Below are 21380 nucleotides of genomic sequence, written 5' to 3' on the forward strand. Positions count from 1 at the left end.
CATCTGTCTTCAGCCTACTGGCCAGGGTCATCTGACAGAGAAACAGGAATATTAAGGACTAGCCTACTCTGTCTCGGCAGAATCAAGCTGTCCTAACCTGTCATTGTGTCCTTTCTTTGGACAGTATTATGTCTGTAGATGAATGAGGCAATTCTTGCCTAGTGGCTATTTCACCTCAACTGGTGTAACTCAAAGATGCTCAGTTTCTTCTTTGAATCCAAGACAGGGAAAGTTATCAGGAGCAGACTGGTCTCAACAACAAGTGAATAAATAGCATTAAATGTCACATTCTGTGGACTTCTGATGTTTTTGAAACCCAACTATCTATGTGAAGTAATCTGGACTGTTCTCTGTTAACTACTCTCAACCATTTCTGATTAAAATAGCTGAAAACACCCTAACAGTAAACTCAGAGCCATGAATTTCCTAGTTGGCCCTTATCTCACAGGCTTAAACATCTCAGATCTGTTTATAATAACAGCAATAGAAGGACTGGGTCTAAGCCCTGTACTTCAAAATTTTTAGTATCAAAGACAACTTATAATAACCACTCCAGCCCCAAAGCTTAGGGAACTGGAACAACGACTCTTCATAACTTCTTCAAGCTGAATATGGGTATTGAGATATTTTTGAAGGGAGTGGGAAGGGTAGGAAAAATGGGTGAGTTAGTTGGCCTTAAGATGGCCACACCAATGATTGCATTAGTCTCTGATGTCTGTGTCTTGACTGTATCCAGATGAAAAACCAAGACATCAGGAGTTCAGGCAGGTCAGTTCAGCATGTCTGATGATGAAATTCACCAAGGCTATATTTTCTGTAATATATAAATCTCAAAATAAAATTTTAGTATCATCAAGATAACCTTTTTGTTTGATTCTCTGTAATCTAGTTCTTCATGGGTCTCCCTCTATCAAATCTGATCCATAGAACTCTGGAAGGTGTAAATACCTTAATCACCTTTTCCAAAAACACAAAGAAAAAAGCTTTCCCCAAATCAGCATAGCCTTCAACTGGTAACCAGGAAAACCTGTAGCTTGCCCTCTGTCCCAGAGGAACAATAAAACAACCAAAATACTCAAAATCACACACATTTTAGCCTCTTTGGGCCTTTCTAATTTGTCATGTCAGGATTTAAACCCAAAATTCCCATGGAGCCCACATTAGACAGAACATGAGTCTCCTACAGACTTTATTATATTTAAAACAATTGATTTACACTTCTATTTTCCTTTCCTTTCCCTTCTTTTCCTTTCCTCTTTCCTTTTTCCTTTCCTTTCCTTTCCTTTCCTTTCCTTTCCTTTCCTTTCCTTTCCTTTCCTTTCCTTTCCTTTCCTTTCCTTACCTACTTATAAGAAGCACCCAAAATTCCAGGGGAGCCCACATTAGACAGAATATGAATCTCCTGTAAGACTTAGTAGAGCAATATATCTTTATACCATCTTTAAAGCAATTAAACTTCCATCAATATCTGCCTATAGGAAGCAGATAGTTATTGTTAAGCTCTCTGCCTAGAATAGCCATCCTATTATACCATCTATCTGTTGTGCTCTCTACCAGGAGCCACAGACATTTATTTAATTAATACCTATTATAATATCTATCTGTTATGCTCTCTATCTGGAGCCACAGACTTCTATTAATTAATACCTGTTCATAGCAGGCAATTATCACTGCTCTCTCTACTTGGAGTCAGTGACTAATATTCTCTATCTAGTACTGAACCTTTATCTCAGGTTAGTTGAATTCAAATCAATACGTTGGGCACCATTTTGTTGCGGTAAATCTCACCATCCTAAATATGCCCCAGCAATGAAAACACGACACAGTTAATATGATTACATGCTGTGTGCCTAGATTGGGCAGATCTACCACTACACTACCATCTTCCATATCTATGAAACCCCTTAGAACTTGGGGTTTCTCCAGGCCATGTGCTTCTGCTCTGCTTTTCTTCTTCCTCCTCCTCTGCATCCTCTCCCTCTTCCATTTCCTCCTCCTTCTCCCCCACCTTTCACTCCACCTTCCCTTTTATCTGCCCAATCATCAGCTCTCTTTTATTTTACAAATTAAGTTGAGAAGCTGGTTTACAGGAAATCATCTGAGTGCTGACTCATTCCTTGTTCACAGCCACTCACAGAATGGAATTAACATCAAATGTAATTAGCCCCAAGGCTATTCACAACAGGGATCAGCCTCTCAAGGACTGAACACTGATAGCTTCCTAGAAGCTCTTCTCATTGTTACAGAAAAGGTACCTCTAGCAATTTCCACGTCCCAAAAATTATTCTGACCTATGGTTGTCTTGAAAGATCCATCACCTAAGCAATTCCCATCATCCAAGTCATACTCAGCCATACGAGACTTCCTGGTTTGCCAGGCCCGTCTGGAGACCAAGTTATGCAGAGGTTCTAAGACTCCTTCAAAGAATAACCTCAATAACCCCATAAAATCTCAGATAACAATCATTGACAAAAGGCTACTTCAAAGCTTAGGTGCCACTACTCCAGATTCAATGGTATTGCTAAAATTCTGCCTCAATCACTGTCCCACAAAACATGTTGTTATGTTTACAATTATGAAATCCAAAATAGGAAATTCGAATCACTCTGGGCTCCTCTTGTTCAAATAGTCATATTTAATCAATTAACAATATTCTGAGTTCTGTGTCATTATCAATTTAGTATCATTTCTCCCTTCATCACACTGCCACATTCATAGCTGCTGAGAAACTGAAAAATATATAAACTTAATTTTAAGTTTTCTGATTATAGCTTGTAGAGGGCAAAAGGTAAGCACACAGATAAGCCCTGAAGTAAGACTGGAGAAGCAAAGCTGTTTTTTCCAAAGGGAGAAGATATTTGCTGTTTTCCTGAAATGCTGAAATATAGTTTGCAAATTGGTATCTTTTGCTAACTATAGAGACAAACTCCACCTATATTCCTCAATATTGTTTGTTTTTCCTAGACTTCTCCTCCCCCAAAACTTGAGTATTGTTCTAGGTCATAAAATTAATCGTTATGAATGATGCCTTGTCTCTTCTTGGACTAAACCGTCCCTGCCATCCAGAAAGCCTGCAGGGATTTTCCCACATATTTATCTCTTAGGACTCAGTCAATAGGTGCTTAATAATCCTAATATTATCATGCTGTATAAACTATTCCAGTGGTGGTTCTGAGTAGGTTTAGAATTGCAAATGTTTTATTAATTTGTGAATTCCTATGTCTATTAGTGTCTTAGGGTTTCTATTGCTGTGAGGAAATACCATGACCAAGGCAACTCGTGGAGGAAAAGGTTTATTTGGCTTACATGTCTATATCACTTTTCATCACCAAAGAAAGTCAGGACAGGAACTAAACAAGGCAGGAACCTAGAGGCAGGAGCTGATGCCATGAGGAGTGCTGCTTGCTCAGCCTGCTTTCTGTATAGAACTCAGGACCATCAGCCAAGGGATGGCACCACCCACAAATGGCTGGATCCTCCCCTATCAATCACTAATTAGGAAAATGCCCTGTAGGTATGCCTATGGCCCAATCTTATAAAGGCATTTTCTTAATTGAGATTCCCTCTTCTTAGATGACTTTAGTTGACAATCAAGTTGACATAATACTGTCCAGCACAATTAGTGTTCAATTCATCTGTATTTAAATTTCTATGACTCTCCAATAAGACACAAAGATATGTATTTGATTCCTAGATAATTAGAGATTATATTTAAGTCACATTGTCATCTAAATAGAGTAAATTTATTTAACAACAGTTTAATGACTATTAGCTGAGAACTCAAAACAGCATGCTATGGCATTAAAATATGCACAATTTATCTGCCACCCAGTAGCAACTAGCTTACATTTTAAGAGTTAGTAATTCAGGGATTTGAAGGACAGTAAGAGTCAGAGGTAGAAAACTTTAACCTAAAACACCCCAAAAATACTATGAAATAAAAGCATCTCCATAGCAAATACAACAGCAAAAAAAAATTCACTGAATCTTCGTGTTGGGCATTTTGGATAATATAGATCCTACAGACTTTGTATATTCCAAATCTCTCATTACTAGATAAAGGGCTCATGGGCGGTTAGAACTGGGTGAATCAGATTTTTTGGCTGTCCAGTTAATCACTATCACATTGTCCATTCAATGTGAATTTTGTGATGCCCAAATCAGATTTCCCAGTGTGACCAAATACAGCTTCATTATTTATGTCATAGCTACTCAAATCTGAATCAAGGGTTCTCCACTTTCACATGGTTACTCTCTATGATTTTATTATCTGCTATGCTATATTGTTCTTCAACTAAAAAGTTACCACATTAGTTATATTTACTAAGTATCTACATCAGTGTGACATCTGATTAGTATCAAAAGGTTAAACAAAATGAAGGAGTTGACCAGAGCATTTCTCATGTATGAGTCCTCTGATGTCTTGTAAGGTTTGTACTCCTACTGAAGGACTTTCCACATTCATTGCACTGATAGGGTTTCTCTCCTGTATGTATCCTCTGGTGCACTATAAGGGATGAGTTCTTTATGAAAGCTTTCCCACACTGATCACATTCATAGGGTTTTTCACCAGTATGAATCCTTTGATGTTCAATGAGATAGGCGCTTTGGCTGAATGCCTTTCCACATTCAGTGCACTCATAGGGCTTCTCTCCAGTGTGTATAACTTGGTGTACAGTTAGGGATGATCTTCCAGTGAAATGCTTTCCACAGATCATACACTCATAAGGTTTCTCACCGGTGTGAATTCTGCGATGCTGAGTAAGGGAAGAATTCTTACTGAAAGCTTTTCCACACTGATTGCATTCAAAAGGTTTCACTCCGGAGTGAAGTCTCTGATGTTCTATAAGGTATGTACTTTGACTAAAGGACTTACCACACTTGTTACATTTGTAGGGCTTTTCTCCAGTGTGATTTCTCTGATGTAGAGTGAGAGTTGAGCTTTTACTAAAGGCTTTCCCACATTCACTGCATTCATAGGGTTTCTCTCCAGTGTGACTTCTCTGATGAACAATAAGGTGCATGCTTTGGCTGAAGGCTTTGCCACATTGGTTACATTCATAGGGTTTTTCACCAGTATGGGTTCTCTGGTGCACTGTAAGATTCATGCTTTGTGTAAAAGCTTTCCCACAATCATGACATTTGTAGGGCTTCTCTCCAGTATGAATCCTTTCGTGTTGAATAAGGGATGAATTCTTGCGGAATGCTTTCCCACACTCTTTGCACTGATAAGGCTTCTCTCCAGTGTGAGTTCTCTGATGAACAGTAAGGTTCATACTCTGACTAAAGGCTTTCCCACACTCATGACATTTGTAGGGTTTTTCTCCCGTGTGAGTCCTCTGATGCACAGTGAGGGAGGAGCGTTCGATGAAATGCTTGTCACACACGTTGCATGTGTAGGGTTTCTCCCCAGTGTGAATCCTCTGATGCTTAAGCAGGGATGAACTCTGCCTGAAGGTTTTCCCACACTCATCACAGCCATATACTTTCTTTTGTACAAACATTCTTGAAGTTTTCATTAACTCAGAATTTTGTTTAGAATCTTTTCTATATGAATTCCAATTACAAGGTGTCACAGGAATGCTTTGTGGTGTATTAAGCATTGATCCCTCAGTGGAAGAGTTCTCAGTTGTATTACCTCCACACACACTCTTCTCATTATAGATTTCCTTTTGGGCCACTGTCACTTGGCCCAGGTATCTCTCCTGTTGCCCCTTTAACCAACAGGTAGGATCCCAGACAGCCCCCAAAGCTGAATGCCAGAGATCTTCCCTGTCCATTATGACCCCATAGGGCAAAATTCCAGTAATGGTGGACTTTGGAGTTGACTCTCTTGTTTCAAGTTTTGTCTCGCAGCCTGAAAAAGGAAACAAATTCAGATGCATATTGATTCCTGTGCTAAGTGACTAGAAGCCACATGAGGTGGAGGGCCTAAGAGAATAAAGGTAGAATAACTGTTACCTGCACTGAAGAGATTTTGACCAAAGATCTTCAATTCCTAGAGAAGTCTAAAAGTGAAGAACAATGTAGCAGTCCACAAAAGCGGAAGAACCAAGACAATGGCAGATCCACTGCAGAAGTGGAGAGAAGGGGACACCTCATCCAGGAGGGACGGATCAATTGTTACTGTAGAACTCGGGGACAATACCCAGAAGAGACTGGCAAGGGAAAGCGGGTGAGGATGGTGTGCTCTATTTGATGATTACTTAATCCACTTGACAGAATTCAGAATCGCCTGGCAAGGCCATATCTAGCAGGATTACCTAGACTGAGTTGACTTTGGAGTGTTGTTGTGATTCTACTAACACATGTGAGAATGCTCATCTGGGCCTGCTCTTGGGCAGGGGATCCTGTATAAGAGGAGGATAGACAGGGAGCTGACCACTACCAAGCATGCATTCATTGTTCTCTTCTTCTGACTGCTGATGTAATGTGACCAGCTCCCTCAGCCACTTGCCACTCTTGTCTTCTCTATCAAGAATGGACTTTACTGTGAGCTGTGAGTGAAGTGAACACTTTCTAAGCTGCTTTTGTCAGAGTATTTCATCACAGCAACAGATAAGTAACTAAGACAGGAATCGGTACTAGAAGTGGGACCTTTAGTGTGTTACTTGACTGTGTTGTTCTTACACCTTTGGACACATTTGTGGCTAGAATGTGGAAGAATCTGGTACACTGAATGCAGGATTCGGAGTTTAACTCGTGCTGGGGAGAGCTTACAAGATTGAGATAAAGATGGACCATAAGGTTTCACAGGAAAACAGGGAGTCTATCAGGGACTGGTCTAAGGGCCATTAGTGCTATATTTTGTTGAAATATCTGCCTTTATTCTGCCCATGTCCTGAGAACGTGAATAAGCTGTATTTCAAGACAGTGGAGTAATTAATGTGGACAGTGGTAGGGTAAATTGAGCACACAAGGGCATCTAGGTTATGTCTTAGAAAAGAGATGGATTAAATACATTTTATAACATGGTAATGAGCCTGTGGAGACAAGGGGTAGGTTATGGTTTAAAATAGATTAGTTTTGGTATCATATTGACAAGGGGTGAAATTGGGAGCATCTTCATTGTTAACTTAATCTAGATTTATCTGGGAAGGAAGCCTCAACGAGGGATTGTTAGGTTGGGTGACCTAAGGACATGCCCATGGGGGATTATATTGATTACATTAATTGATGTCAGAAGACCCGTATAGACTGTGGATGAGATTGTTGCCTGGGCAGAGACTCCTTTATAAGGGGAATAGCCAGCTGAGTACTGGCAAGCCCTGTGCTGTGTTCATGTGACCAGCAGTCTCTGTCTTCTTCTACCGAGTTTTCTCTGCCATGATGGACTGTAACCTGGTACTGTAAGCTGAAATACTTTCTTTCTGCCCCATGTCGGTTAAAGAAACCAAGATGCCTATCCATCTGGCATTCCTACTAGTAATTTCTTACAACTCTACACTAAATCAATCTAATGAAATATCAAAGCATGAAAATATTGTTGCCCTTCAAGTCACACATACAAGTTTAAACTGAATTTTAACACTACCTTAATGATTTACTTGTTTACTTCCATATGGACTTTTACAGATGTAAAGGAGGATAAAATTCTCGATAGTGAGTAAGACACTATATGTAAAGTGCTCTTAGCAAATACCTGCATCTACAACACAAAAACAGAACATATTTGAAGCTCCAACTCTTAATGGAGGATGACGCTGTCTTCCAGGCTTCTCCTCTTAACCATTAAGCAGACAGTTCCACTCATAAATGCAATAGGCCTACACATCCTACTCTTTCCTTAAATTTCTCTCTATGAAGTTGAGAATTCGTGCTGAGCAGAGGAAGGTGAAGAGAAGCTGTTGAACTGCTTGCTACAGGTAACTGAGCAGAAGAAAGGACCCTGAAGCTGCTCAGATTCCTAAGACCCCAGTTCGTATCACAGACAAAAACAAGTCCAGGAGGCAGTGAGGAATGAGGACAGGAACCTGGAGCCTGAGTACCAGCTGTAGGGCTGTCAATCAACGTTAACAGCAGAGATTAACATGGGGGAGCAGTAAACCAAAGGCTGAGAATCAAGAAATATACACAACAGGGCTTTCCCTTTCCGTGTTGATCTGCTCTAATAAATAGAAAAATCAGAAGTCAAGCAGGAATTACCACCAAATATATGTCCTAAAGAACTCTGCAGAGAATGTCTATCTCGTGGTATTAGCACGCAATATGAGCTCGCAGTGGTCTCTTGCTCCGGCTCACTCTGGCAGCATCCAGTTATCCCATTAAAGTTCTTTGAGAAATGTGAATTGCTACCCAGAAGCCAACAAAAAGTGCAGGAGAAAATCTTTAGCACAGACAAATGGTAAAGAAGAGCCGGAGAAGGGAATTGTGACAGCTGACCTTGACTGTCAACTGGACTGCACTGGGGCCACTTTCATCATGGAAACGGCAACATTTTGTCCTTACTGGAATAGATTCTTTTTCTGGTTATGGGTTTGCCTTTCCTGTATGGAATGCTGCCAGCAGTGCCATTTGGAGACTGACAGAACGCATTGTTCACTGTTATGCTATTCAATATAGCATGGGTTCTAACCGAGGAACTCATAGGCAGAGAAGTGTGACAGTGGGCCTAAGCTCATGGAATCCATGATCCTTAAGCAGCTGGTCTGAGAGAAGGATGGGATGGCCTTTTGAAGACACAGTTATAGTGCCAATTAGGGAGCAGCAAGCAGCCTGGACGGCTGGAAGAAGAAGGTATATGCTTTTAATCTTCACCCAATATGTAGTACTTCCACAGAATTCACTGGTCCAGGAATCAAGTGGAGGTAGGAATGGGAATAGTTCCACTCGTTATCAACCCTACTGATCCGTTTGAAAAAAGCTTGCATCCTGTTCCTATGAACCATTAAGTTCCTATGACCTTAAGTTCTGCTGGCCCAGAAGTTTTGGTTCCAGATGGGGCTGCGCTCCTGCCAGGACGCAACAGAACTCCACTGAACTGGAAGCTCAGACTCATCCCCTGGCCACTTTGGGTTCTGATCCTCTTAAGCAAACAGGCTAGGAAAGGAAGAAGAGTGTTAGGAGGGGTGGCTGGTCAAGATTACCAGGAAGAAATTCAATTGCTTCTCTACAATGGAGGTAAGAAAGACTAAGTCTGGAGTGCAGGAGAGCCTTCAGGGTGTGTCTTGGTGCTACCAGTGTTTGTGATTAAAGTCAGTGAGAAACTAAAACAACCCAATCCAGGCAGGAGGACAAAGGGTCCAGACCTTCAGGAATGAAGGTATGAGTCACTCCTCCAGGAAAAGAACCAAGACCTGCTGAGGTGCAGAATGGGTAGTTAGGCCACATGAAAGAAAAACAAATTACAATTGATTCGAGTGTTTCTTTTCTATCTTGTTAAGGATGAGTTTGTGCGTATATACATATATATTAGTTGATATTTGTGTTTCTTTATTTTTTTATCATATAATATCAATTGAGATAATATTAATGGTTATCATAGGTAAGTTATGAGACACTAAAAGACCAACCATTCTTCAGGGGATATTGCCACCTATAATACATTTATGGTTAAAGTTGGGGTGGTTACATCTTGTTAAGTGGAATTATGACCTCATTATCATTTTCAATTGGTAACTGGCCACGATGCGATTGTTTGTCAAGTTGACAAGGAATAGACTTGTGATGGCTAATCCTGGTTGTCAACTTTACCACATCTGTAATAACTAAAACCCAATAGTTGGGCATATCTGTGGGGGGATTTATTTGATTGGATCATTTGAAGTGGGAAGACAAATTTGGGCCATCTGCAGTAGGATCCCTCTCCCCCTAAATATGGGCCACATTTGGTGGCAGTTCACACAAAAGGACATGGAGGAAGGAAGCTTCTGCCTGCTTGCTCTCACTCTCACTAACAGCTCATCTGTCCTGCGCCCAGGGCATTCCTTTACTGGTATCAGAACCTACTTCTGTGGGATTCCAATACAGATTGAAGAGCAGCTGACACACCCAGACTCATGGATTTTTGGCCCTTTCTTTAAGAGACAGCCATTGTTGGACTAGCTAGTTGGACCAGAGCCTGTATACTACCCTAATAAATCCCCTTCCATTTCTCTAGAGAACCGAGACTAATATAGAAATTATCACAAATCAGAATAGTGCTCAGTGCTGGGGAGAGGTTAGTGCTCGCCTGGGATGCTTGTTCTTGGTCTAGGTTCTGGACCCTGGGCATCTGCTTTCTTTATTCTTCACTAATTTTCATCATCACCAACTACAAAGAAAAGCAGGAGGGCATAGTGGTTAGGTAATAACTCTGGGCCAGATTATCTATCCTGCTCAAATTTGATTCCAACCACTATTAGCTGTGTGATTTTATGAAGGCTTCTTAACTTTTGCGTGTGCCAGGCTCCTCATTTGTTAAATGGTACTCATCTTAGAGTGTTTGTATAAGAAAAAAAATAGTAAAGCATTAATTCATTAAAGGTGTCATAGAATATGCATTGTGTCAAATAGCATATGCTTTATAAATCCATATATATATTTTTAAAACTGAGAACACCATTAAAGAACTTAGTAAGGTTCAATATATTCTTTATTAAATTTAGATGCCTAATTTAAATGTAAATTCTGAAGGCTTAACTTTTAAGAAAAAGAAAAACAAAAAGATTACCTACAAAGTTTTAAAACCCAGTCTAGGAGATCCTCTTGGGAGCACAGGATGCTCACAGACAACGAGCCAGGCCTGCAAAGGTGAGGAGAGAGACATGTGACTTGAGCCATGAACTCAGCCATTACTGCGAATGCACAGAAACCAAGACACACCTCTGCAGTCAGACATTTCCCCACCAACATGACACCACTGAACAGGTGACCTGACAGTGATCTGCTCTGCACCTCACTCACTGTCCTCCCTGGCCTTCACCCTGTTTTCTTTTCTAGCTCCTCAGTTTCTCCTTCTCTAGAGGGCAATTCAGATCCATTCCCCAAAGAACACAGTAAGTAGAGGGCCTCTTCTCTTCCTTCTTCCCTTCTGTCTAGCCTTGATGAAATGTCAGGCTGCGCTTGCTTCTGTACTCTCCCCAGCACAGCCCCTTAGCACGGAACACGCTCTTCCCTGGGTCACATGTGGCTTCCCAGTTACTTGGCCCACAGACACTTTATCTTTTCTTACTTGACACTGCTGTATTCTTTCTGATTTTCCTTGTTCCATGACCCAGCTCCTTCCTCATCCCTGGGCAGGCTTCTGTAATCTGTGTGGGAGCGCTCTGGCCTTTGGTTCTATCCTGATCATTTTCCAGTTTGTGTTGGTATCAATTTCACAGATATGGTTACAGTTCTCAAACCTACTGGCACCCGACTTCTAGAAGTTCTACTTAATGTCATCCAATATTCACTCAACAAATATTATTAAATATTGACTCTCGCAGGCAGCGAGTAGGCATATAATGAAACCGCATGCCTGCAGACAGACAGACGTCCCAGAAGACAGGGAAATAACAGTGTGCACTCCAAATCATAAACAGCTGAAGCAGCTTTTGGATCCTTCCCGATGGAAAAGTCTGAAAGAAGGTAAAGGGGTGGGGTAGGAAATCGTCATCCAAAGCATGGGGCTCAGGATGCAGCGGAGTGGGAAAGCCTGTGCTCGGATGTGAGAGGCGAGGAGTGATCTCTAGAACTGCCAGCAAACACTTCCATCCATGCCTCTAGAAACCTCAGCACATGACAGTGGGATGAGCAAAAAAGAACCCTAAACAAATGTGCTAAATCTGGAGAGTACAGAAATACATCACTACATGTCTATACCAACAAACTCCAAAACTACTGAAACGCTAACATTTCTAAAGCAAGAGAAGTCCATGTACTGCTGACAAAGGGAACAGGAGCCCTGGAGATGGCTCTGCAAGTGTGAGGACTGAGGTCCAATCCCAGCACCCAGATAGAAAGCTGAGCATGGACGTTTATGCCTACAGTCCCAGTACAGAGAACTGCTGTGGCTTGCTGGCTGCCAGCCTGGCTCTAGGTTCAGAGACCCTATCTAAAGGGAACAAGGCAGACTGGTAAAGCAGGACACTGGATGTCTTCTGGCCTCCAGTGAGCATACCAGCACACACATGTGTGTATACACCACACACAAATGCATATGTCACACACACACATACACACCATACACAAGTGCATATACCATACACATGTGCATACATCAACCCAAGTCAATATAACAGAGAGAGAGAGAGAGAGAGAGAGAGAGAGAGAGACGCAATGCAGAAATAGAAAATCTCTAAGCAGAAAATATGTGTTTTTTCCTCTGGAGTTAAAGAACTATATTTTGAGGATTCTTTTTGCTCAAGGCTCAAGGCTCTCTCCCCTTTAGAAGAGCAATCCCCTATGTCAGAGCCTTGGTGCTTGCTGTTCCCCACGCCAGAATACTCTCCTAGACCTAGGTAGAGAGAATCTCTGTGAACTCTTTGGAAGCATCAACTGTCAATAAAAAGCTGATGGCCAATGAGCAAGTCAGGAAATAGGAGGGGGGAGTTCTAGTAGAAAGACAGGAGCTCTGGGGAGTCAGTCAGGCATGGGACATTCGTCACTTGGACTCGGAGGAGATGGACATATGAAACCAAGGAGCAGTAACCAGCCACATGGCACACATAGAAAACAATACAATGAACAGATTGTGAAAGTTGTGAGCTAGTCAGGACCAAGCTTATGGCCTAGGCTCTTATTAGTAAATAATTAAGTCTGCGTCATTACATGGGAACTAGGGTGCTGGTAGAAAACAGCCTGGCTACAGACCTATGGCTTTATTTGAGCATCTCTGTTCAAAGTCTGTTCAAAGCAGATCTAACCTGACTCTAGGCTGCTTTCTCTTCCCACCCACTCACTGATGGTGCTGCTCCCGCCTCCTTAACTGCTTTCTTCTCTCTCCCTTCTGCCACGTCTCACCCTTCTCTGTATGATCTTCTTAAATAGAACATGAGCTCATGGAAATTCTGCCTGCGTTGTTTTCTTGCTATAATCCCAGTGCCAGAAAGACTGCCTAATGTTTAATGACCATTTGTGGAATGAATAAACTATTTACAAACAATAAATGTAAGTAGCAAGAGTAATCAACGCCACAGAAATCCATAGCGAAAGCAATTAAGCTCCCGAAAGGGATCACATTATATCAGATAAGTGAGCATTACAAGCATAAAACGGGATTACAAGTTGTACAGCAAGCAGCAAGACCTCTAAATGCATATACCCTTCAACCCAGTGAGTCATCCTTTAGAGTCTTGTTCTCAAGGAAACTCACTAAAAGCCAGCAGTGGTGGTCAGGACATTTTATTCATGTTGTAAAATTATGCATTCATAAAGAATTTTTTGTGAATTTCTTCATGCAAATACCAGATGGGCAACTTCTGCATGGTGATATAAAGATAAGAATACAGAATAACCCCGACACAGCCCAGTAGCCAGGAATTTTCCTCTTTGCCTAAACTCATTTACAGATGGTCCCCCACCAAGGTATACACTGAACATGTTTGTTTATCATTTCCTTTTGTCTATGCCTATAAAAGTTGTAACAGCTCCCTTTTCTTCAGAAAATACATTCAGGGTAGCTGCTATACCTATACTCAGAGTGTCTGTTTTCCTGTTTCCTTGACAAACTGCACAAACAGATGCCTCTAAGCATCTGCGGAGGCCCCCAGGGAGAGGCCAGCACCTAAGTGACAGTGAGACAATGGCCAGTCTCTCCCCAGCTTCCTTGGTGCATTGATAATCTTGTAAGTCTGAATGCACAGAAATGAGAGAACAATGAACACATCTGTCGCTCACCCAGATTCTCTGGCTGCAGACACTTGTGTGTCGTGCACAAGAACCGGCTTTGCTGGGCCACTTCAGAGCTCACTGATTTAACACGACACCCCTGAGCACCCCAGCATCTTCTCCTGAGGACATTTTCCAACAAGTCACATGGTAGGGATAATGGCAAGACAATCGCAATTAATGTAGTACTTCATCCTTTTGTTTTTGAGGCAGGGCTGATGTCGGGTGTCTCCATCACTCTCCATCTTATTGTCTGAGACTGGGTCTCTGACTGAACCTGGTGCTCACCCACTTGTCTACAGTAGCTGGTCAGAGAGCCCCAGGATTCTTCCTGGCTCTGCCTCCTCACCGCTGAGTTACGGTTGTGTGAGGCCTATACTCTACAGGCATGGCTTCTACGTGAACACTGGGAGTAGAACTCGGGTTTTCCTGCTTACCCAGCAAGCATGTTACCAACAGAGACATGTCTAAGTCCCATGCTCACTCTCTAGCTTTAAAAAATATATTTTATAAGAATGGAGCTAGAAATGTGGGAAAGGCAAGGTATAAGATGTGTTTTCTGCAGAGAAAAGCTAATGATATCACCTCACAGAGAACTCTCAGCTGTGAGGGAGACTGACCAAGGCACAAGCATGAAGAGCTACTGGGCAGGGAATAAATTGATGGTGGACACAGATGAGACTTTTAGAGAAGAAAATAGGATGTGTAAGATGTAAAGCTGTTAGAATGGCAAACAAAACTAACAGTCACTTCTCACTTTTTAAAATATGAAGCCTATTCAAAATTCCTATCAAGGAAGGAAGAAAAGAAAGCTCTCAAATGTTTACATATACAAGGGGAGGAAAGCTAGGAATAGAGGTTAGGCCTAGGAACAAAGACAGTAAAGGGAGGTGTTTCAGTCAGGGACAGATTTAACTGAACACAGATGGAGACAGAGAGGAAACAGCCATTGCTAACGTTTCCAATGCTCAGTGGCTCCAGGCACTGGACAACTGCTACACGTGTAGTTACTCAAGCTTCACAATGCGCCCATCCCCTCGTGCAAGACCAGGACATAAGCTTGAGTGACAGAGGACAACTCTCATTGGCACAGCGGCACTGTCTTCATAAAATACACATCTGTAGGAGCTGGTCTTTCTAGAGCCCTACAATCCTGTTCACACTTCCTAGTAAGACACACACATGACAGTCCTTGCATTCTGACACCTACCCAGAGAGATGCAACCTGGGAATTCTCCTTTTTTCAGGGTCAGTTCTTGTCCCAGCTCCGAGATCACATTTGGTTTGGACGGCTGATGCCCTGCTTGGGAAGAGAGAGACCAGGTTTGGGTTCTGACCTCAGTCAGCACGCAACCTCTGCACTGTTCTAATTTCCCCCTTCTCATGTTCTCCATTATCTACAGACTTTCCACTGTGAGAGACGGGCACTAAAGCATTATCCTGAACAATGCCCTACAAGAGCAGGGTTTTCAAGTCAAACCTGTGTATTCCATATGGCAGATGGCTGAAGGCGGGGGTGCTCACCCAGGGAGACCAGGGTGCTACAGTTCTCCAGCATCACTCTGCCATTCAGGTTCCTCTGTGCAGAATATAGCTGCATTGACTCCTCCCAAGTGAAGTCCTCAGACACATCTTTGTATGTCAGTAACTCCTGAAAATACAAAATTCTCCTTGAGGAGAGACCAAGCAGGACCAGAAGAATGAAGGTATAGGCTACATTCTGACAAAAGCAAAATATGTGTAACAAACCACAGCCATTATGAGCCTGAGGAGAAAATAACACAGAGTGGTTTGAGAGCTGTGGTAGTTTCCTTTCCTGTTTCTATGACAAAATACTCTGACAAAAACAACTTAAAGGAGAAAGGACTTATTTTGGCTCACCGTTCAGGGGTGCAGACCATCATGCTGCAAAAGACAAGGTGGCAGCAGCTGGTCACATGACATTCACATTTTTGGAAGCAGAGAGGGGATGAATGCCTACTGCTCAGCTCTCTTTCTCCTCGCACAGCCCAGGGTCCTGCCTAGGGAATGGTGCCACCCACCATGGGAGGATCTTCTTACTTCAACCAGATCAAGATGGCATCCCAAAAGCCCATCTCCCAGGTGATTCCAGATTCTGTTAAGGTGACAATTAACACTGACTATCTCAGGAACCAAGGATAGGGAACCAAGGTACACATAAGTTTGTCCTGGGTTTGACCCCAAAGGCTCAAGTGTTAGAAGCTTGGTCCCCCTGTGGCAATGTTTAAGAGATTGTAGGAAGACTGGGGAAGATGGAGCAGTAGCTAAGAGGGAGCAAAGCAAACAAGCAGAGCTGAGTTAAGATCCTGAAGACTCAGATAAAAGGACTCACACGTTACTGGTCAGCTAACACAGCTTGAATGATGAGCTTCTAGTTCAGTGAGAGACCTTGTCTAAACATAGAAATATCATGAAGTGATAGAGGAAAATATCTGTGACCTCTTCTGGCTTCTGCAAACATGGGCATGTACATCTAAACACACACACACACACACACACACACACACATACACAGAGAGAGAGAGAGAGAAAGAGAGAGAGAGAGAGAGAGAGAGAGAGAGAGAGAGAGAGAGATGCAGTCTTCATCATAGCTAAACAGAAGCCAGTGCTGTAAGACTTAACCATGCTGTGTACATGGCAGACTCTCAATCACCACCATGGAGGAGCGACATGACACAACTGCTAAGACAGACTCCATATTGAAACATGTACCTGCATTACAGCAAATCCTCTGTGGCATCCTTTCCCAGACCGTGAGATGGGTGGACACTTCCTCCTTCTCATAGCTCTGACCGTCCCTTTCCTAGGCTTTTCTGACTCCTGATGGTCCATATGCTCTAGAAGCACCCATCCACCTCTCCTGTGACCTTGGTCCCCTCTCTAGCCTTTGAGTGCCATTCAAGAACTCCAGTAGCAGCTGGGAACACAGGTGAGGGACAGCGAAGGGACCCAATACTCTGACACATCTCTGTCCTCTGTAATCAAGTCCATTCTCATTGTGGGAGTAAAAGATGTCTGACAATGATGTCTCACCTGAGCTGCCAATGGCAGAGGCCTAACAGCCATTGCCTTCCTCCTTCCTGGGGGGCCTTCTTAGAAAATGTGCAGTCTCTAGGGGCGGAGCTGAGGGACGGCAAGGAAGACATGAGAGACTCCTGCTGCAACAAAAAATAAAATTCCTACAAATAAATAAGAAGCATGTGGTGTCGACACATATACAGTTAAATATTATACCTATAAACTTTTAAGCTTACTTAGTATATAAACAAGTGGAGAGGCATGCTGTATTCCTGAGTAGGATGGCTCAGGATTCTAAACTATTTGTCCTTGACCTGAATTTATACACGATACATTCCTAATCAGTTTATAGACCTCAATGACAGTATTTTAAAGTTAATTATGGAAAAATTATTAGCTAATCATGTCGTATAACTTTTTTTTGCTTTATTTTTGTATCAGTAAGTGATCTGACAGCATGTATGTATGTGTACCACGTTTGTTGGAGGAGGTGGGAGGAGGGTATTTGATCCCCTGAAATTGGCATAAAGGATAGTTTTAAGTCACTATGTGGGTGCTGGGAACAAAACCTGGGTCCTCTACAAGAGCAGCAAGGAATCTTAACCACTCAGACATGTCTCTAGCCTTTTAAAAGAATTCTGGCTAAGACGAACACCCGATGTTCTCACTCATGTGGAAGCTGAATATGTTGATCTCATTGAAGCAGAAAGTATGTAGTGGATACCGGACACTGAGAAGGGTAGGCAGGCACAGAGGGTCGTTAGTTACCAGGCACAGGAATAAAGTTAAGCAAGGGACTTATCTTTTAACCTTCCACAGCACAAAAGGTCAGCTATAATTAATTCACATCAGCCTATTTTTAAATTAGCAAGGAATTTTCATTTTTTTTTTATTGTGAATATGTATGTGTGGTATGTATGTTCACATGTGTTTGTGGATATATAGAGATACACGTGTGTGTGTGTGTGTGTGTGTGTGTGTGTGTGTGTGTATTTGGTGTCCTGCCTTATTCCTTGAGACAGTCTCTGAACCTGGACTTTGGCTGCTGGACAGCAAACTCCAGTAATCCTCCTGCCTCTGTGCTCCACCTCCCCAGCCCTGGAGTTCATCTAAAGCTCTCCCAGATTCTTGCATGGGCGTTGCCTCTGAATTCAAGTTGTCACACATTCACAGAAGCACTTCTCCCAACCCAGCCAGCTCTTCAGTCTCCCTTTTCATTTTTTGAAACAGGATCTCACACAGCCCAGGCTGGCCATGAACATGTTGTGTAATGGACAATGACCTTCAACCCCTGCCTTTGGCTCCCAGCTGCCAAGGTTACACTCAGCTGAAGAAAGCATCTTCAATGCTCCCAACACAAAGAAAAGGACTATGCTAATTAGTCTCATTTGACCAGATACAATATAATCAAATTGTAACACTACAACATAAACATATGCACATTGTTTCAATTCAACACTAACAGTCATGAAAAAGAACTTGTCCACCAGAATTTTAAATGACATTAACTAGAACACAGCTGCCTGAGGGTTACTGTTGCTGCAATGAGGGATCATGACCAAGGCTTGGGGAGCAAAGCCTTTATTTGGCTTACACTTCCATATCACTATTTATCATCAAAGGAAGTCAAGATAGGAACTCAAACAGGGCAGGGACCTGAAGGCAGAAGCTGATGCAGAGGCCATGCAGAAACACTGCTTATTGCCGTGCTCAGACTGCTTTCTTATAGAACCCAAGCACACACACAATGTACTGGGCCCTCCCTTCTCAATCACTAATTAAGAAATGCCCTGCAGCCAGATCTTATGGAGGCATTTTCTCAGTTGAGGCTCCCTCCTTTTGGATAACTCTAATTTGTGTCAAGTTGATACAAACCAACACTATTACTGAGGAACCTCTGACAAATTAAGTATCTTGTCAACATCAACTGTGAGAATAGCGGCATGCGGCATGCTAAGCAATGCTGAGAACAGCTGTAAATACAACAGGCAGACTCCACCACCACCACCGCCCCTACCTCCCCCCCACCCATGTTACAGACCAACAGGGAACACCAATGCACAATTGCAATCCTAGCAGCACATGCGGTTCAGAAAAAAAAGCATGCATATATAGGAATTCAGGAATAATTCATTGAGTTATTATAGCTCAGTAGAGGCCCTGGACTTGACCCCTACTACAGTAAAGGCAGAGGGGTGGGCTGGGTAGACTGAGGATATAAGAAAGTTGGCATTATCAAGAAAGGATTCAATATACAATAACACATAGCAAGGGTTGTCGTTTGGAAAAGAATAGAGATGCAAAAACAGAATGAGAGTTCTACTAGAAAGTATAAATGAACATCTTTGTGATGCAGTGAAACAGAAGGCCTCTCTAATTATGGTAAACATGGTGGAGGTGGAGGAGGAGGGAGCTGGCCCTGGGGAATGGCTCAGCACTGGGCAAGCATGAGGACCAGAAAGCAAGCAGGAGGATGAAATGCCCGAGGGCTTGGAGGAAGATGGAGGATGCTTCTCGGCCCTGACCTCAGGTCTTCACCTGAATGTGGCTATATGTGCACCTGTACCCATGCATACATGCAGCCATAGATACATACAAGTGAAATGTAGGTTTATATGACTATAGCAATATGCAACTTTTCTGTAGATTCATCTGTTTGTACAACAGATGCAAAAGTTAGGAATAAAATGGGCTGGAGTTTAGCATAAGGATATTATTTGAAGGAGGGTCTTCTCACTAAGTAGCCTTGGCTGGCCCAGACTCTGTGGAGCAGGTGGCCTCAAACTCATCCCCCTGCCTCTGTGGGATTCAAGGCACACACTACCACACCTAGCTTGCACCTCTCCAAAGCTTAAGAGGCTACTAGCAGCACTTCCAGTTGATGTGGGGCGTCAGTCACTCTTAACACCGCAACCATCTTTAGAAACTGCTACTTTTCTGGAAAGAATAAGACAGGAGATGCCCAAAGGTCTAATTATAACGTTGACCTAGAAATTTCACTACAAGGTTTTGTGGAAAGAGGCAATACAAAGAATGACATAACTGTACCATGTCCAATATTAAAATAAAAACAAAACACAACAAAAACAAAAAAGCCCAAAAGTCCAAAGGGAACCATTCGTGAAAATGACAGCTTTAACTGCTCTTAAAAATTAGTGTCTTAAGGCTATTCTCATCTCCATTGGGTGGTGGTTTAGATGCACTTCAAGCATCTTACAAAATGCCTTTTGTAACTCCATTTTTAAAGGTGAATGGAGGAAAGGCACTAACATCTTTTTTTTTTTTTTTGGAAGCAAAAGGTTTCTATTTATACATATAACACAATACATGGACTTTAGGACAAATTTCGAATGATTTCGCTCGTACATTTTTCTAGTTGACCAATAATGAACTTAAAGAAAGGGTGGGCACGTTCTTGCTTATTCAGGACTCATTTTACAAGCTCCTCCTTCGCAGGCAGAGGGCGGGTCCCCAGCAGCGGTGCACACAATGGCCAGAGCCCCGGACTGTGGTCCCGTGCCCTGCCAAGCTTCAGAGAGCGGGTCTACCACGCATTCATAGTGCATACCGAACCAGAGCTGCTCGGCCAGGTAGAGCTGGAGAGCAGTCGGGCGCGAATGACCCCGGGGTACGGGGGGATACCGAGCTGGGGGGTCTCGGTTAGGGTGTCCTGCGGCCTGGCGCGCGCGTGAGCTGCGCACCTGCGACTTCGTGCTCCTTGCGGACGAAGGATCACCTTTCTGTCTGGCCGGCTCTGCTCTTTTGGCACCAGAGCCCCGGGCTCCCAGTGGGAACGCCTCCGCCTCCCCGCCCGTGGACCACCCGCCCGAGGAAGCGCACTCACCACAGTCACTGAAGAAGCCAGAGGCTGGCGGCACAGGCAGCCGCACTGGGCGCGCGGGACTACATTTCCCACAAGACCATGAGCCCTCGACAGGGCTTCCAGTTGCGCAGGCGCAACCGCAGGGCTGCGGGCCAGCGATTGCTCCCCTAGTGCTCAGGCAAGGTTTGCCACCTTAAGCTTATTTTCTTAAAGAAACTGGTTCTAGAACCTTTTCCTTTCCTAAATTAAGAGAACCTTGGACACCCCCTTGCATGAGGTTAGGATGAGAGGTAAGCTACTAATGTAATGTAGATACTTCACGGCGCTCTGTGACCAGGTAGTAAATGATGCACTGGCTGGGTGAATTGTTACTGTGGAAAACCAGCCACCTCTGTGAGTGAAACTCGTGGGTGCTAAGGTAGTTTCGGCTGCATCCACGGCTTTGGAACTTGGAGAATATCTTAGGATAATTTCCATCCTATCTTAGGATAGAAAGATAGGTTACAAACTGTAATATTGGGTTCTTGTCTGGCCGCTTGTTTTTTAACGTTTTTTCTTTAAAATCTGACATCATGATACTTGAATACAGTGCACTGTGATCACATTCACCCCCAGCGACCCTCATTCATGTGCCCTTCTTTCACTGACCTCCATCCTTCCCAACTAGTCCTTCTTCTATACTTTTGGTCCTTTCCCCCTCGCTTCAGCCTGTAAAACTTCTATTCCA

The 21380-nt window shown here is 43.0% G+C and overlaps 1 protein-coding gene across 15 annotated transcripts; it reads right to left on the bottom strand.

The window, feature by feature from the left end:
• Positions 1-1830: 1830 nt before the first annotated feature.
• Positions 1831-20782, bottom strand: Zfp2 (zinc finger protein 2). Of its 15 annotated transcripts, NM_178447.3 has the most exons (7): positions 20675-20742; positions 16846-16967; positions 15316-15442; positions 15002-15091; positions 10652-10723; positions 10172-10252; positions 3278-5857 (listed from the first exon to the last, which is right to left on the bottom strand). In NM_178447.3, exon 7 carries the CDS (start codon positions 5778-5780, stop codon positions 4401-4403), a length of 1380 nt encoding a protein of 459 aa, NP_848542.1. In that variant the 5' UTR covers positions 5781-5857; positions 10172-10252; positions 10652-10723; positions 15002-15091; positions 15316-15442; positions 16846-16967; positions 20675-20742; the 3' UTR covers positions 3278-4400. The 15 variants fall into 15 exon arrangements, with proteins under 15 accessions (XP_017169995.1, XP_017169997.1, XP_030101800.1 ...); XM_017314506.2 differs by lacking the exon at positions 10172-10252 and having other exon boundaries at positions 1831-5857; positions 10656-10723; positions 15272-15442; positions 16846-16970; positions 20675-20782; XM_017314508.2 differs by having other exon boundaries at positions 1831-10252; positions 20675-20781.
• Positions 20783-21380: the final 598 nt, after the last annotated feature.

Source organism: Mus musculus, chromosome 11 (genome assembly GCF_000001635.26).
Source record: "Mus musculus strain C57BL/6J chromosome 11, GRCm38.p6 C57BL/6J".
NCBI classification, from domain to species: Eukaryota; Metazoa; Chordata; class Mammalia; order Rodentia; family Muridae; genus Mus; species Mus musculus.